The sequence below is a fragment of the Hippocampus guttulatus genome, chromosome 23 (assembly GCF_054856545.1).
Source record: "Hippocampus guttulatus isolate MCC_2025c chromosome 23, RoL_Hgut_1.0, whole genome shotgun sequence".
Taxonomy (NCBI): Eukaryota; Metazoa; Chordata; class Actinopteri; order Syngnathiformes; family Syngnathidae; genus Hippocampus; species Hippocampus guttulatus.
In genome coordinates this window covers 4,517,724-4,536,493 of record NC_141283.1, presented here as the reverse complement: position 1 = coordinate 4,536,493, position 18,770 = coordinate 4,517,724, and the positions used below count along the sequence as shown (strand labels likewise).

The 18,770-nt window shown below is 45.2% G+C and overlaps 1 protein-coding gene across 1 annotated transcript in view; it reads right to left on the bottom strand.

Annotated features, from left to right (window-relative positions):
* LOC147185823 (tyrosine-protein phosphatase non-receptor type 14-like) overlaps positions 1-18,770 on the bottom strand; it is a 34,249-nt gene that overhangs the window by 10,326 nt on the left and 5,153 nt on the right. Inside the window, exons 2-11 of the mRNA XM_086104268.1 lie at positions 14,999-15,385; positions 13,269-13,444; positions 4,693-4,790; positions 3,409-3,476; positions 3,261-3,331; positions 1,908-1,995; positions 1,744-1,832; positions 1,567-1,654; positions 332-414; positions 181-241 (exon numbers count right to left, since the gene is read on the bottom strand). Of these exons, the coding sequence (XP_085960394.1) occupies positions 181-241; positions 332-414; positions 1,567-1,654; positions 1,744-1,832; positions 1,908-1,995; positions 3,261-3,331; positions 3,409-3,476; positions 4,693-4,790; positions 13,269-13,444; positions 14,999-15,172 (996 nt within the window). The 5' untranslated portion in view covers positions 15,173-15,385. The remainder of the gene's footprint in view (positions 1-180; positions 242-331; positions 415-1,566; positions 1,655-1,743; positions 1,833-1,907; positions 1,996-3,260; positions 3,332-3,408; positions 3,477-4,692; positions 4,791-13,268; positions 13,445-14,998; positions 15,386-18,770) is intronic.

Below are 18,770 nucleotides of genomic sequence, written 5' to 3'. Positions count from 1 at the left end.
TCTATTCGAGCCAGGGAAGGAGCCATTGTGCCATATTTAGCGCCGCCATTGTCGAGAGCCGTCGGCAAAGGAGACGCGCAAATCACTGGCTTCATTCACGCCAGGAATCACACGAAGCAACGGCCCAAAATAAATAAATAAAGGGAGCTAGACTCTTGACTTCTGATAGGCTGAGAGTACCAGAGAAAGGCGGTGCGTCCAGGTGGGCCTTCTCCTGATTGGCGCAGGGGAATGAGTGGGCCTGAAGAGACATAAGTGACGATGAAGACGAAGGACAGAGTAGCAAACGGCTTTGCACGTGTTTTGGCCATCAGACATCCTCGAGACTCACTCTGCGCAAATCTTGTTCTGTTTGTAGAACTTGTGTCTGGCCGTGAACAGACGAGCGATGTACTTGGCCATTTCCATATCCTCCTGTGCCCCAAAAGACAAAACATTCATGTGGTGTTTGACACTTTCATGGCGGAATGTTGACCTTGGGTGCTCTCACGGGCCGCAACATTAGGTGCACCAACACATCATCGAATACGATACAATACAACTGCTCTATGGAAAAAGGTATGCCTTGATTTGGGTTATAATGCTTTGCAAAAATGGTTTCTAACACGTTTGTCTAATACATCGGTTACCTTATTTAAATTTTTTTTTAAAAAAAACGAACTAAAATCTAACTTCAGTGGTCACATAATTAATTGAAATTTTTTACACTATTATTTTTTTTGTGAAATTCAGTATAAAATAATGTCGACCAGGGTGCGTACTGGAAAATGCAAATGTAGCGATGACGACTGTATTTGTATTGGAATTAATTCTAGCAATTTTTATGGAAAATAATTTTTTTTGTTCTGAAATTAACTTTGTAAACGTTCGGAAAGAGGTATTAATTTAACCATACGCATCGATGGTTTATGAGATTTTCGTTACCTTATTTTAAAAAAATGCATATATATTTTAGCGAACGATTACATATCAGCTTATGTCTTCAGGTGTTTTACTTTATTTTGACTTGTTCATCACATTAAGGCAGAGTGTGCTAATTTAGGCTGTACTGACATTTAATTAATTTTTGAATGATAATAATTACATAATTTTGTAATTCATATTTAATAATAATCCCACTACAAGTATTTTTTTTACAAAAGCAGATGTAAAAAAAAATTTAAATATAGATTAAATGACGTATATCAAATATGACAAAACAAGGAAATGAGAAATTCAACCCTTGAGAAATAAGATGTGAAAATGGTTTTCATTATCTTTCCATTAATACATACAAATTCTATTTTATTTGAGAACACCATCTGCAAATTGTTTTATTTCTTTTCCTACTCTAATTATTTTTATAATTCAACCTGCCGAGCTCAACTTAACATACATTATAATCGGTCTTGAAAATCTCAAGCAAGATACATCACAGCACATCTATGCTAACAAACGATCTAAAAATCAGTCTTCAACTAAAATTGTCATCTTTGCAAATCTGAGATTATTGATGTCTCACACAGGTGTACCTAATCAAGTGTCCATGCTTTCACGGACACACCCTCGGTCAGACACAACACTCACCAGGTGAAAGATGATGGTGTCATCGCGACTTGTTATCTCCACTGTGATGGCCGACTTGTTGTGCGCGATGGTGCCGATATCCTTCCACCTGTTGCACACACACAATTTTTTTTCCCCGCCCCCACACACCACTCCAATGTGATGATGTCGCAACGGGTCCAGGATGTAAAAACTCACCTGTGGAGCATGATAGATCTGCCGTTTCTGTGCTTGACGAACACACCGATGAAAGACATGCCGATGAAAATGTCATTGGTGTAGTTGTCCTGCACGTAAATGCGAAATGTCAGAAGAGAACGCTTTTCAAGTGTGGGACATTTTTGGGGGGTCAGACTGTACACCTTAGCGGCGAAACTCTCCTGGCCAAAGCCGTCCAGTTTCTCGATCTCCTTGATGTACAACAGCTCCGCTTCGGCCGCCTGCATTCGACTGCAAGTGTAACACAAGACAGTAAAAATCGTAAAGTTCTCAAATGAAATGGTGAAAAACAATTTAATGCTTTCTCTCTACAGTTGAGTCCTACAGAGTTCTCAGTCTTTGCACATTTTCTTGCACATGTATAATATATTGAGAAACAAATATTTGAATTCACTTTAAAAAAACACACACATTTTGTGATATACTGTATGTAAGTGTTTTTAGTACTATGTTCTAAGTAATGAGAACAGTATTCTGTTTCGTTTGCAGCACGAGGTGGGCATTAGTGGAAACACTCGAAAGTGGTTCCGATCCTATTTGGCAGGCAGGTCCATTTCTGTTAGCCTTGGTTGCGCTGAGTCTCCATCCATCCATCCATTTTCCGAACCGCCTGATGCTCACTAGGGTCGCGGGGGGTGCAGGAGCCTATCCCAGCTGTCTTCGGGCAGTAGGCGGGGGACACCCTGAATCGGTTGCCAGCCAATCGCAGGGCACACAGAGACGAACAACCATCCACGCTCACATTCACACCTAGGGACAATTTAGAGCGTTCAAACAGCCTGCCATGCATGTTTTTTGGAATGTGGGAGGAAACCGGAGTACCCGGAGAAAACCCACGCAGGCCCGGGGAGAACATGCAAACTCCACACAGGGAGGCCGGAGCTGGAATTGAACCCGGTACCTCTGCACTGTGAAGTCGACGTGCTAACCACTGGACTACCGGGCCGCCCTGCTCTGAGTCTCCATATACCCAAATGTCATATGGTGTCCCACAGGGTTCAATTTTGGGGCCCCTGCTGTTTTCGTCATTGCTACCCCTGGGTTCCATCTGAAGAAAGCATGCTAGTTTCTTTCACTGCTATGGGGATGACTGTCAGATCTGTCCCGATAAGCAAAAAAGACACTTTGTCCTCAACAAGTTCCAGTGACCCTTGTACATCACACCCTATTGCCTTGAGCCCTCTGGTGTCCTTTTCTAAAGCCACCAGTCTCAAATTTGGATTTTAAATTGGACCAGAAAATTGAGCCTTTCAGTCCATCTTTAAAACTCAGCTTAAAACACATTTTTATTCTTTGACATTTGACTCAGCATATGACTGTGTTGTTTTGGTGTTTTACTGGGTTTACTCTTTTTATGTTAGTCATTCATTGTTTTAGCTGTTTTTGTTTTTGTCTGGTATGCAGTCTATGTACAGCACTTTGTAGGCAGCTGTGGTTGTTTTTAAAATGCTCTATAAATAAAGTTGAATTGAGAAACTGAATGAAAATGCTTGTACCAGTGGCTCTTGTGCTCTTCTGCAACCTTCTGTGTCCACTCCTCCAGCACTTCGTCTCCATTAGGCCAGTTCTAGACGTTTGAAGAGAGTTGAAAATGATGATGGGAAGGGCACACAAGGGCACAAAAAAAGTTTTAAGGCTACTCACCACTGGAAAGAGGACGTACTCCCGAAGGAAGTCCTGAGACATGAACTGAGTGAAGTCCCCGAAGTCGGCTGGAAAGACAAAAACATTGCTTTTGTTCAAACTTTCCCCCAAAAAAACATGTTCCCAATTTTTCTTTATTCTTTCTCTAACTGGCCAAAATGGTGACACTTTTGTACTTCTGGATTATTACAGAATATTTGTGCATGCCTATTACAGACGAAAATATTACTAAATAAAATGATTGCATTTTTTGATTAGTAAATGTTTCAAAAACAAATTAATAAGCGTTTTGAAAAAAATAGTATCTGCCTTTTTTTTTGAAAGGAGATTTAATATATTAAAAAAAAATGACATTTTCTTAAAGGGGAAGCCAATGCAATTTTATTTTTTTTGCAAGTATACAGTATGTTCAATGCAGCCGGACTATTTTAAACACGCATTGTGATGTATACTGCATATGTGGATTATGATTTAAGCCTGAAAATCATAAGGGGGCAAGATGAAACAGTTCTATGCTTTATTGATAAAACACAATAGCATCACGGTTGCTCGGAGCTCGGGCTCTATTAATGACCAATCATGGCTCAGCTTCAGCAAACCAGGTGTTCTAGTAGGCTTTCTTAACTTTTATTTGGGGGGGGGGGGGGGGTCGAGCTGAAGGGCCCCTAAAGATGATGTGTCACTTTCATCTTTCGTGAATGGGCCAGCGTTGCATTTGCATCAAACTCATTTTATGCAATTATGTCTTCCCCCCCCCCCTCCTTTCCGCTTGTAAGTACTACATGTGACAACACAGCAATAGTACTCCGACTTCAGACACCTTCCGTCTACAGTGCATCCTAAGCAGTGTTTGTAGTAAGCGGATCCTCGCCTCCCCGTCTGATAACTGTCTTCCTGCCGCAGGCCAAGACTAACCTTGGAGCTGTTGATAAGCAAACTGTCTGTTTACATTCCCTGCGGAGATCGAGACATCAGCTCGGCGTGTGCGTGTGTGTGTGTGTGTGTGTGTGTGTGTGTGTGTGTGTGTGTGTGTGTGTGTGTGTGTGTGTGTGCGTGTGCGTGTGCGTGCACGTGTGTGTAAAAAGTGATACCATAGGAACTTAAGTCGACTGGGCTCTCCTCGCGGAATGTAGCCATATTAGGTAGCAAAGTCAAGATGACCTGAGAAAAAGTGCGCGAGGTTGCGCTCTCGTGTGCTGTCTGTCTTCTCGGCAAGATGGTTCGCATGAGTTTGTTCTTGTGCGTTTGCGGCGTGTGAACGTGTCAGCCGTCGGCGACGCTTACCTTGCACTGCTAGGCCAGCTAGTCTGATGCCCTGCTCCACCGTGCAGTGGAGGCGTCCGTCTAACAATTCCTTCTTCACCTGGAGGTAATACTGATACCTGGGAAAAAAAAAAAAAGCCACAATCGATAATTTTTTTTTTTGTAGAGATTAGAGATAGGGCTGAACACTCGTATGCACAAATACTGTCAATTTCAAATTCTTTCACAAATGGATACTATTGGGCTGTACCCACAACCTTTTCTTTATTCTGCAGGAGCCGTGGAGCATGAATTCAACTCGAACATTGAGTTTTTGGATGGTTTTTTTTTTTTTGGGGTGGGGGGGACAAAAATGAGTGAAAATAGTTAGGTTGCACACATTTGCACACATCTGCCTGTTTTGTTAAAAATGGATCGCTGTAACGCTTCAGTGCAAAAAGGAACAGGTCAGCTATGAAGGTAAAGTGTGTGTGGATATTTATTTTTGCCAAATAAAATAAAGTGATAAACGCTCTCTGTATTTTGGGCACAAGCAAGTGTTGGATTCAATTCCATTAAATCAAATGACATCTCTAATTAGCTTATTTGGAGGCCTTAAAGGCGCAACTGGGCTCACAGTCGAGGTGTCAAATGCTGCAGCAGAATGCTGACTTTATATTACCGCATCTTGATCGATGCAGTACTCAGTTAGTGACTGTAATTCATTTACAGTCCACGTCAGCCACTTTTGGCCAGGTTGCTTACTGGTTGACAGGTTTGAGACTTCTTGTTCCTCTGGCGCCAAAAGACAACTACTGTTGGAGAGGCTAAATGCAGTAGCAACGCAGATTGAAATATGATATGGTAATGCTCATCTTTTTGAAATGTTATTGTGGTTTACCGATAAAGCGTAAAACTGTTTCATCTTTGCGGCATGACCGATTTCTTTTAATTGTATCAATTTCAAAGAATAACATTTAAAGCCGGTGCGGAATTGTTCCACAAGTGTCTGACTGAAGCACGTCTACAAAAATAAACCAAAAAAAAAAACCTTTGCTTGAAAGAACTTCTTTAAGCTTTCAACGTTTCGTTAATTTCCAAAACCACTTCTGTGACAACATGTTGGCAAAGAAGAAAGTAAAGTGACGATAGATGAAAAAAGACGCTGCTTGAAAGACTTGCAACACAAAGAGCGCATCAAGGTGTGGGGGGTCGGGGGGGGGGGGGGATTGGCAACATCACAGAGGTCTTTTACAGAATTCTAGTGAGGAATGAGTGAATCACCCGAGTGACTCATTTTGGACTCGAGATTTATGACAAAGCTTTTCTGCTTAGTTTGATGGCCAGAGATGTGATGTGAAGACGGATGAATGCGAAGGAGTGAAACACAAGAAGAATTTGTTGTGCCAGTGTTGGGAGAAAAAAAAGGGATGCCTTGCGGGTTGGGGCTGCGGTGATTTGGCTTGGCACAAGGCTGATATAATATAACACTGCTGAGATTGTTGAGGCCACCGGAGCTTTCGCACAATGCGGTTCGAGTCCCAAAAGCCACTAAGACTAACATTTCTCAGCTCCCTTTTTGTCCACTTTTAGCCCCTGGTCCAGGCGAGTGTTTGTCTTTGAAAGAATGGCCACACAAGGAGGAAAGGCGAGTGAAACCGTCGGGCTCGGCCACATTGAAAAACTTGCACGCCGTTTCCTGTTTGTTGCCATGGCGATGCAGGCTTGAGTCTTTCCAGTGTGGGCTGCGAGGCAAACTTTTCCCGACGCCAGAGAACACTGGAGGTAATCTCCGACAAACATGCATTTACAGGTCTCCTTTTGGCTATTAAATTAGACTTTGATTTTTTTTTAAAAAGAGAAGAAAAAAAAAAGAAGAAAAAAACGCACGTCATCAGAAATGACATAATTCTGCCAAAACCTGCATCTCCACTGTCGAGGAAGTGACTCATCACTGTCAGATTTTTTTTCAAAGCAGAGTTTCCTACATGGACTAATCTTATAAACCAACAAAAACAAGACTTAGAAAGTCTTTTGATGGCAAAAGAATTTGTTTACAGATATACAAGTATGAAATGCGTCATGAGTGATGCTGATTCACCGCATGGCTCAAGTTGAACGTCAGTGGCATCTACGCACGCTCGCGTCAAACACTTGCCGTTACCTCGCCCGACACGTACGCACTTCATACCAATGCAACACGATAAATATTTAGATAGCGCTTTCACAACAGCTGCAGCTGTAACAAAGCAAACGCTTTACAGAAAAGATAACATAAAATAACAACACATAACATACGAAACGGTTAGCCATGCAATCTTAACCACTTTTCCTGCATACGCTTTGTTGTTTGAAGCAGTTCGACACGAAAGAGAAGCGAGTGAAAGTGTCCTTTCACCAGTGGATCAGAGACGCCATGCTCAAAATGTGCACACGTCTGCTACTAGCTAAGTTTGAAGGTAAACAAGAGGCTGTAGCGTCCACTAATGAAAAAAAGAGATCGGTTCATTTTTCCTGTCCCATGTAAATCCGCTTCAATTCCAAGCGGCGACTCAGTTACAAATACGCATCCGCGCAACTCTCATCTTCCTCGGCTTCACAAGCCATCCATCCAGCCGCACCAACGCAGACTGTCTAACAGCGCTGACATCTCCGCTGAACAAAATGGGGCTGTGAAAAACGCTGCCCGTTACAAACGCAAAAGACACAAGCGGTGACAGTCAAACAGCACCGACATTCCTCCCAATCGAAATCAGTTTTGGCCACCAAGCAAAGCTTCTCCGATGAACGTCGTGGCCAAAACGCTGAAAAGAAGTCCACATGACGCACAACAAAAGACAAAAACAACAAAAAGCAAAGCTCTTGATGATCTCTTGCCGACGGCTGCCAACTACGGCGCCATCTTGGAATTCACACATGGTGCCACACATAAATACTCTGCTCAAGTGTCAGGGTGGATAAACTTTGCAACATTTTGGTACTTATCTGTTTCAGAATCAGCGCCACAAGCCAAGACAAACCCTAACGCCGCCATCTATAGGAAACTGTCAGTCATTCTGGTAGCGCGTGAGTTGAAGTTCGAAAAAAAAAGGCACAAAGGAGCCCAAAAACTGTCAGGAACGCATACTCATACGGTTTCATTTTCAAAGTCTTGCTCAAGGACAACATGCTTTGACTCCTCCTAAAGCGCGGTCTTCAGAAATGCCAAACTTGAGCAATTTCGGAATTCGCCATTACTTTACGAAGCAATAAGACACCAAGAAATGACATGAGATGTTGGCGAACCGCTCTCCCGAAAGGTTCACTTTCAAAGACGACCCACTTTTGCGCCTTCATGTTTAAACCTTCCTGCATTTTTTTTTTCCATTTTCATCTCCACCTCACATTCTCACCCCGTCTCCCCCACTTCTTTTTTAGCTCCTCTCGGCACATACTACCAAGCCTATAATCTGACCCCGCACTCCTCCTCCCTCACCCTGTCATTACACCCATTGGCTAGGATGCCATTCCGTTCCCGTGGCAACCCTCTAATTAGCCAGGCCGCACCACCGCCGCTGCAGTGAGAAGGGGGGAAGAGTGGGCGGAGCTCACTGCGGTCAGGAGAGGAGGAGCCAAGCGGTAGCAAAACCATCAAGCTATTGTGGACCTTGTTTATACCAAGGCTTGGTGTTTTCGCTCGGCGCATTGGGGTCTGCAGAGCGGTCGCTGGGAGGGTTTCCGTGCAACGGCCTGCCGGCTGCGGTGAGGCGGACAGGAAGCTGTTGAAATGACTATGAAAGCGTAACATTGAAGGCGCCATAAAAAAGAGGTCCCAGGGGAGTCTCGCCTACACAGCAGAGTCACAAAAACATCTAATCTTATCGCGGCACTGGGTCCGAAAACCTTGCTGGCTTCTGACCCTGAAACCAAAGCAGGCATGTCGACTTGTGACCTTTGCACACGGGAAGCGTATGGAGGCAGGTTGGGAACTGTTAAAACAACAATGGCACTTCACTCTCTGTTGGCGTACTTTAATTCAATAGCCCCCAAAACCTTTTTTTGGTTGGTGTTTGGGGTTTTTTTTTCGTGCAAACATGCATTTGCACTGCTCAATTATTACTAGGATCCGACAAATATACATTTTTTGAGGATGATGTTGATTCCAGTATTTGTAGAAAATTGTAAAAATCTGATCACTGATTATTTGGGCGGCACGGTGGTGGACTGGTTAGCAAATCCACTTCACAACGCAGAGGTGCAGGGTTCCATTTCTGCTCCGGCCTTCCTGTGTGGAGTTTTGCATGTTCTTCACGTGCCTGTGTGGGTTTTCTCCAGGTACTCCGGTTTCCTTCCACATTCCAAAGACATGCACGGCAGGTTAATGGAACACCCTAAAGTGACCCTAGGTGTGAGTGTGAGCGCGGATGGTTGTCTCGTCCGTGTGTGCCCTGCGATTAGCTGGCAACCGGTTCAGGGTGACCCATGACAGCTGGGATAGGTTCCAGCACCCCCCATGACCCTTGTGAGGATAAAGCAGATTGGAAAATGGATGGATGGATGGATGGAGTTACCTCCCCACCCTGATGACGCTTACGACATTGGTCGAGTTATTGCTGGCAAAATGACTGGACTGACTTTTATGAGATTTCTCCCGGCACACACCTGGCACATGAGAATGACATCATCACCTGGGAAACAAGCATAGAAAAGTGAAGCCAACTTTCCACCTGCGTGGCCACTTGCGACTTCCACCGTGGCAGAATCCTCCTTTGGCACGGCAGCCCACACGGTCTTACAATGAGCCCTTTTTCTAGCGCCCGAGTGCGCTCAAACCCTCACACAAGAAGCCGCCAGATGTCCGAAGGGGTCCATTTTGTGCGATGAGCCCACAAACATATGTGCGTGCATGTGCCAACTAACCCTTGCAGCTTGACCCCCACCACCCCCTGAGGCCCCCTCCCCCCTTTGGCCCATTCATGAGGGCAGACGTGTGGGAGGACACGAGGATCTGCATTTGAAATGTGTTGAATCAGCAAGGGCACAAAAAAGTACAGCTGTGAGTGTGTGTGTGTGCGTGTGCGTGTGTGTGTATGTGTGTGTCCGTGAAATTCTGTGAGCTAGGATTTCAAGGGCGTTGCATGCTGTTAGCCTTGAGGGCATTTGAGGCCAGACGGTCAACAAAGCGCTGCTTCGATTCCGCACTTTGTCCCTCTGGACCTTTTTTGATGCGACATCAGGGTTCTATGCACCATGCAGTACATGTAAGTCAGTTGCAGGGAGTGTTCCATTGTGTCGGGCAGGGGCGGGAAAACGTTTGTGTTCCAGGGAAACGTTTCATTTTGAAAGTCGACGGATGGGACAAGTAGTTCGCTGCCTTTCACTCTGCTCGCAAAGGCCACAGGCGTGTCTGCTGAATGCGCTGAGCCCACGTTCGACTGTCAATCAAACACGTCTGGTGTGATGTTTGATCTGTGAAAATATACCTGCTAAACTCATTCAGTACCAGCCAATTCTGGACCAAGTCTGAAAAGACGTTTAAAAACGTCTTTGGGAGTGAATGAGTTAAAGCCTTGGCTGGCTGGAATATATCCCACTATTTTATACCGCAACAACAAGGCACTCTAAAGCAGACGCACCAGTTATACACCACCACCACGGTCCAGTTGTCGTGCTGTCGCCAATTTTTATTTCGAAATTAAAGAAATAATGAAAGAAAGATTCTACCTTTCTCTCTGTGATGTGCGAGCGCTCACAGCTCACAACAAGGCACTCTAAAAGTGTACCATAATCGCAATCGCGGCCGATAATTGCTGATGCAAAAGAAGGCGCTCAGGGTTTTTTTAAATAGTGGGAGAGGACCAATGCCTGTGGTGTGAAGCGCTGTTTAAGCCACACCCCAAAAAATCTTGAAAACATGAAATGGTGGGAAATAGTAAACGCTATATCGGTACAAGCAAGTACTACATAGTTCACTGTCTTTGCACAGGTTTTCAACATTATCTGTTGTTTTTAGAGACCAATCTCTGATGTCACATTCCACGGCCCGTCACAGTCAATTTGAATTCCGTTGTTTTCATGGATCCTATCTTAATTGAATTACTGCTCTCACTCCCTAAAAATTGGAAGATCCCATGTACTTATTGTCGCGACGGGAAAAAAAGACATGCTGGGGGGGGGGGGGGGTTTCACAGCTGCACAGAGGAAAAGGAGACACAGATGAATGAACGGACGGACGCTGGGAAGAGAGGGAAGAACGGGCGTCGGGTTACGCATCAGTCTGACCCTCCGCTTCAAAGTAGTGATTCAACACGGATCGCTTTCATGCTGAAATCTCCCCTTGTGGCAACATCTCGCTCTCCCGGGGGGGTTCACTGCATCCTCACAGGACGCGGCCCGACATGGTGGAGAAGGCCACATGACGTGAGATCATCTTGAATATGACACAAGGAACTCATTTACAACATGCTGTAAACTGAGAGAGTGTTGATATGCTTTTTCGGTAGGGGCTGCTGTTTTGCTTTGCAACGGGTTTCAAATGGGCTCAACGCTTCAACGAACGATAGCATCCATGAACTCAGATCATTTCCGCTACGAGCTATTTTCCTATAGCGAAAAGGCCCGCGTTTATTTTGAGCCGAAATAATTATAGTTCACACCTGTAGGGGGAGCCAAAGAGCAAAACCAGTAACAACTGTTTCTTGAAGCTTTGCATAAAGATTTTTGACACTCACGGGTCTTGCCAGCAGGAAATCAAGAAAACAATATACCCAAAGGCCGTGTTACTCACTCTGTGTTTACAATAAAAAAGCATCAACATCGTTTTCTATGTGGTGAGCCGAAACATAATTATACTTGAGTTCAAGCCCAAAAAAAAACGTCGGGAAGGTTATAACCACATACATAACGAGGGACGAACCAAAAGACAAAACAATGACATTCTCGGTCCGCCACTCGAGCTCTCCCTCTGCTACATGACGAATTCACCTCCGCGTGAACCCGATTGCAATGAAAGGCGCATTTAAACTGAAGTCGTCACTCCCACAATCACTGAATTCATTCACTGACGGCCCCTTTCAGGGAAATTCTCCAAAATGATTTCGAACAAAAACTGTCAGAACTTGGTCTGCAGTCGCTTTGTGTCTATTTCCAAAAGGAACATCACCAACTAGTGGCCTGGCATGCGCATTACAAGGTTGTTTTTGGGAGGTCTGGAAGGAAGTTCTGCCGTTTTTTTGCCAGCTTGTTAGCAAATAAACGGACACGTCACGCAAACAGTCGGGCTGTGAGGATTGTTTACAAGCTTGAAGTGAGCAAGGGGGGGCGGGGGGGGGGGGTGTTAAAAAGCGGGGTGCGACTTTCCCAAAGCCTCGGGTGGCGCGTCGGGGGCCCACAATACAGCGCATTGTGACTAAGTCCTCTGACAGCGCTTCTGCAGCTGGCTTCTCGGAGGATTCTTGCGAGGCGTGTGAGATGAAGCCAGCGTGTGTGCATGTATGTGTGTGTGTCTGTTGTATCAACCAGACATCGGCCCCCTTCTCCTGGCACCCCCCCCCCCTCTCTCCGCACTTCTGCTTGGAGGAATGTGTGGTCCGCCTCCTACGCTGGGCGGCTGTGCCAACATTCCTGACTCACACAAGAAGGAGAAAAAAGGAGGGAAGGAATGAAAGAGAACCAAATACGGGACTCGAATGAAAATGTGCTGGCGACACGACATGTGCAGTGCAGGCGAGCTAAAATGAAGTGAAAGGGAGGAAAGAGAGGAGACTATTGTTGCCTACATTTCTCTTCAGTCCCCTTCATAATTCGCCCATAGACACACACACACACACACACACACACCATAAAGCCCGCAGGGGATTCCTGGAATACCAGCCCTTTAGCGGAGCAGATCCTGGCCTCTGTAGAATAAACCTGCACTCTCTCTAACAAAGTCAGGCTGGTCAGTCTCATGACCAAATGGCTCCATATTGACTCACGGAACGCATGGACAACAACACAACGTGCCTTTTTCAAGGTGAAAATGTCACTCCTTTTATACTTTCATGTGCAGATTGTGTGAAGGACACAAAAGACACTTTAGGTACCAAAAACGGTGTTGGTGGGAAACGTGTTCAAATATCAGGCAACCATCACTTTGTAAAAAAACAAAACAAAAAAAGAATCAAAAGAATGGCAAGAAATAATCCACAGAGTCAAGAAAAAGTTCAGTGCACACCAGGGAACACGTGCAATGTAGCACATATCATATAATAAATGCGTAAATATCCTCACACACACAAGGACACCCAAGCACACGCGCTACCACATCTTCAATCCAAGTGCAACGTCAAAAGCCCTGACCCGCCGTCGACAGTTTTTGCACATGCAGGCAGACAGAAGCCACAAATTCAGCAGCTGGGTGTTAGCGCTGCTTGTGCGAGTTCCAGCCGTCCGCATTGCTGACCTCCGGACGGCCCCCTTCGCATCTGCTACACGCGCAAACCAAAACGTTTGCACGCAAGCACACTGCGCGTTGAGAGCGGATTCAAACGCGGGTGTGCCGTATTCTTGGATGAGCGAGACGACGCCGGTGTTTTGGACACTTGGGAGCAGCAGAAACAAATGTCGAGAAATAATCCACAGCTGCTGTTTTTTTTTACCTGGTGGCTTCCTGCTCCAAGCGGGATACGCTGGGCACGTAGAACATGACCCCGAAGAAAAGCAGCGGCTCATTGCCAAACTTGTCCAGTTGCTTCTTGAGGGGCTTCTCCAACTCCACCCAACGTTGCGCCGGAGCCTGGGTCTTCCCTTGGAACCACAGGCCGAAGTAGGGAGTCTAAAGCCAGGCGGCGAGGATAAGACGAGACAGACGTGAGAAGAAATGTTGGATATCATGGCAAACATTGGCTTTGGATTCATGGAGAGAACTGAGAATAGACAGATGGGCTCAGATTGCTCCACCCGATCTGATCGTGAGTTTGACGTCAGTGTTTCTAGGCTCTCGATATGTTTTCACATTCGCTACATTACAAAAACAGGACCAAAAATATGAATGTTAACCACGCTGTTTTTCCATTCAGAAAACAAACATGTAGAAAGTGTCATACTTTTTAATGATTTGAACCCTTCCGTGCACCGACAATGAAAACCTGGAACCTGATGGCATGATATACTGTCCACTGTCGTGACCGCTGTCCCTGAAAGGGTTACACATTATATTACACAACTACGCGATGGAAAACAATATTTTCCATTGAAACAAAATGTTGAATATGGGAAAGACTTGTTTTATTACACATAAATAAATAACACAAGTTTCATCCATCCATCCATTTTCTGACCCGCTTGGTCTTCACAAGGGTTGCAGGGGCGACTGGAGCCTACCCCAGCCATCTTTGGGCAGTAGGTGGGGGACACCCTGAACCGTTTGCCAACCAATCACAGGGCACACAGAGATGAACAACCATCCACGCTCACACCCACACCTAGGGACAATTTAGAGTGTTCAATCAGCCTGCCATGCATGTTTTGGGAATGTGGGGGGAAACCGGAGTACCCGGAGAAAACCCACGCAGGCCCGGAGAACACTAGTTTTATTATAGAAAAAAAAATATATATATATATATATATATATATATATATATATATTAGAGCTGTCAAATGATTAAAATATTTAATCTAATTAAAAATGCAACTGTCATAATTAACTCAAATTAACTGAAAATTAATCGTGATTACTCATGCATTTTTTTATCGTTTCTGAATTTCCTTTGATATTTTTTTGTCCTATTTTTTGGACTAATTTGATTAAATTTGATTTAAGCAAACAACCAGACGTCGTTTTTATCATTCAGTCCAAAACTTTCCCTGTCATAAACAGCACGCCGGCCTTTTTTCCCCTCGAGGACAGCTGTGCGCCGTGTTAGGTCGTAAAAACCCCGCAGTGTGACTTCACCTTCCTTTTGACGTGAATAAGCATGCAGGACATTGATTTAGTGTGCGCGCGTGTGTATGTGTCAACACCTCAGAAAGGCGGTTCCACACACCTGCTTTGTGTGCATGCCCTGTTCCACGCTCGTAAAATGCGATCAAAAAGCTGCCACGGCTGCAAGAATGCAGGTTGGCATAACAAATTTAAAAAAAAAAAATCACCTTCAAGTGCACCCGAGCCTGGTAAACAAAGATCAACGGGGACAAGGCCAAGGCACAAATACAGGATACTTTTTTTTTTTAAACAATACAATACATCCTTATTTATATAGCGCAGCTGGAACAAAGCGCTTTACGGAACAGTTAACATAAAATAACAAAATAATCGTAACAACCGTTCCTGTTATATACGCCTGATTGCTTGACGCGGATAGAGATGAAAGAGGAGAGAAGGCCTCACCTCACGTAGCTCCAGCCGCTGCGCCACGGCTTCCAGACATTCCTGCCCCGTGCTCTCCACCGACAGAGTACATTCGATCACGTTGTTGTCCAGCAGCCGAATGCGCGTCACAAAATAGTTCTTGCTCAGGACGTTGTAGCGCCGCGTGCGCCGCAGCTTCAGCCGGAAGGGCATGGCAAGTTCAAAAGTCACCGTGAGGATGGAGGGAGAGGGAAACGGAGAAAGTAGAGAGAGAGAAGAGAAAGAGAGGAAGAGGGGGCAGGGTTAGGCCGCCTTTAGGAGTTGGCCGTGGCCCCCCTCACTCTTGGGCGACGCCAGCCGCACCACCGCGTAGAGAGATGCTCTCTGGCTAGATGCTGGCCCATTCCCAACGGATGTAGACAGGTTCTAGGGACGGAAAAAAAAGCATGTGTCACCAAATACTGAATTTAAAAATATGGAGACAATTACGGGCGACGCGGTGGGTGACTGATTCGCACGTCCGCCTCACAGTGCAGAGGTGCAGGGTTTGATTCCGGCTCTGGCCTTCCTGTGGGAATTTAGTATGTTCTCCTTATGCCTGCGTGGGTTTTCTCCGGGTACTCCGGTTTCCTCCCACATTCCCAAAACATGCATGGCAGGCGAATGGAACACTCCGAGACGTGATCGTAAGCGTGAATGGCTGTTCGACTGTGTGCGCCCTGCGATTGGCTGGCAACCAGTTCGGGGTGTACCCCGCCTACGACCCGAAGAGAGCTCGGATAGGCTCCAGTTCGCTCACGACCCTTGCTAGGGTAAGCGGATTCAAAAATGCATTGGTGGATAGAGAGAATTACAGTGAACCGCTTTCTCATGGGAGGTCGTTTCCAGATTGCGAGGATTCTGCCTGACAACAACACGACATAAAATTAGCCATTACTCGTCCCCATTTTGCAGCAGCAGGAGAATCTTGAGTCTCGGTCGATCCAAAAATCCCCTTTTTGATTGATGCTGGTGAAGGAAAACGTGCAGCTTGCAGCTCGGCCTTGTCAAGTGAAAAGAAGGATCCACACCGTGTACTGAAATATTTGGGTTACCCGTACGACGGTCAGGTTAAAGAATATTCGACGAACCGACCTGCATTTACAACCCTAATGCCGATATTTGCTCAATTAAATTCGATTCACTTCGAAGTCTACCGTTTTCATTTCCTCGCCTTTCTCTCGCCGCACTGCATCCAGTCGACGCGCGCTTTATATAATTTTCAGTTCAATCACATTCCAACCATGTGTTGCCGTGAGAATCTAATCCGTCCAGCGCCTTCAGAATCAAGTGTGCTGGCCCATCGCACTTCAACGATATTCGCAACGGTTCACTCAGCGGGCCCAGTTTGATGCAACAGTTGAGGCCCAGTGACGGACGGGCAACATTTGGGAGACAAGCAGGCGAGATGTGAGGCTATGCTCCAGTGGACATCAAACGGCCCGGGGCAGGCATCCATCTGAAGGCGGCAGCTGGGCTTTGAGGAGCTAATGGAGCTTCTTAAGTCTGCTATCTGCCTGTGTGGGAGGCGGCCTTGCTTCCTCTCCCACCCCCGCCAACCCTTATTCCTTGTTTTCTGGCCAACACACAGTGCCAGACATTGTAGTGTACAGTGCAGTCGTTTGGAACGGCACACAGATGCGGCGTTCACACACACACACACACACACACACACACACACGCAACTACAACCACAAGAGAAGAAATCAGATTATGTAAACAACTGTTAGCTACGGTAATATCACGCACGTGCACACAACTTCAGTGGTTTCGAGGTTTGATGTCTTTGTAGAACATTTTCTATGTATCTGTGGGTGGTGAAGTACAACCGCATTTTTCTTATGAGAATTTGGTACGATTTTGTTGGGGGGTGCAGTATATTCAGGGGAAAAAAGTACAAGAATATGAAGATGTAGTCGTCATGGCAACGACTGTGTAAACTAACTTGGCCGCCGTCACTAGCATGGGGTCGCGATAAAGCAGCGGCGAAAGGCGTTATAACGGTCCCAGGATTCGACTTTTGTCCACAACGTGAGGTGGGATTCTAGTGAAGCCATTTTCAACTAAAAAGGACAACTTTTCCAAAGTTGCAGGTGGAAGTTTCAAATGCAACCGGAACTTGTTCACTGGCGTCAACACAAGGTGCATTCTGAAATTCGCTCTGATGCCCTAACACGACTCTACGAGTGTTTTTGTGTGGAGAGGCAAAGCGCGCTCCTCTCCCATTAATTTCCAAACACAGCCTAATTCACAATCAGCAGCTCATGCTTGAACTGCTTCCATTTTGTCTAACACTTTGATGCACTCCTTTTTTGGGACATTAATAATCCAACGGCAGATTTGAGCAACAATCTGAGTTTTCGAATGGTGGGAGAGAACCAGTGCGCAACCACAATTAGAGTATGGGGGATTTTGAGGGCCAATCCCGGCCGGTTCTACTGTTCTTGGTCCTCGGTTTTTGTAAAATAAATTTCCTAGCAAAAATGTGACTTATACTCCGGAGCTAATTATATAGGAAATGTATTTTTCTTAGTCATGATGCAGTTTTTTGACTGGTGCGACTTATATTCCAGAATTTATAGTCCGAGAAAATACGGTAAATGGAGATTTAAAATAGCAATATTTTTCATTTTATTATTTTGAATAAATCAAAACACAAATGAATGTGGTAAATGAGTTTAAAAAATAACAACTATGTACAGGCGAATTTTTGTCTCAAAAAGGCGAGATGAATGTCATAAATATTCCAGGATTTGATGACGTTTGTGGTCAGACGGATGAAAGGCCAGGCGATTTGTACTAACACCTCTAAAATAGTACATTATACACTTAAAGGAAGAATATAAATGACGGAAAGTTGAAGAACGAGCGTAACAAGAATGCTCCAGTGATCAGAGAGGAGCCAGAGAACAAATGGAGTGGATGTGTTGCTTCTTGTCCTGGGATCTGGCAACGTACTGATGACAGTCAGCTTGGACACTGGCCCAGATTCCTCTCTCCTCCGACTCGGAAAACACAGCACACCTGACCCAAGTGCGAAGCGCACGGAAGAAGAAGGACAATGAAAAAGAGGCTCTTAATAACAATGTTTATTGAGCTTCGAAAAAAAAATAACGACGCTGCTAAAAGCCATCCCGCATGCCTTTGCATTCTTGAATCAGTCGGAGTACCGTAAAGCCACCACAGAATTCCTGATGGTTTTTTTTTAATTGGCGAACCTCCCAAAACCAAACAAGGAGTGAATAACAATGGCCTGTTTACCAATCCTAAATTACAGAACCCCCTCTGACCTGCGAGGACACGAGCAAAGCGTGGCGACGCCAGCAAAAGCGTCGCATACTTTCACCGTGTAGCAAACAAACACGGACATGCGCTAACAAGGGCGTACCGCGAAAACACACACACGGGATCAACAACACACCCGGTGCGAGGTTAGCCAAGGGACCAGGCGGCACTTTAGCGCAGCTCCAAAGCCAGTAATCAGTGTCACGCCGTGGAGAATGCGGCCGAGTCAAGCCAGACAGACAAACAGAAAGACAATAGGTTAGCAAGCTTTTTTTTTTTTTAAGTCACGGTCCAGTGTTTATTTAAAGGCGCGTACGTTTAAGAATTTGCACGTTGTAATTTTGCGGCGTAAAGAGGAGTTGTTTTGCTTTTCCGCCGCAGCAAATTTTGGCTAAATTTAGAAGAAAACATTCCTTTCTTGTTGTGTTGTTGATTTTTCTTTTTTTTTTTTGTGTTGTTGTTTCAATGTGATTGATGGAGCTAAAGC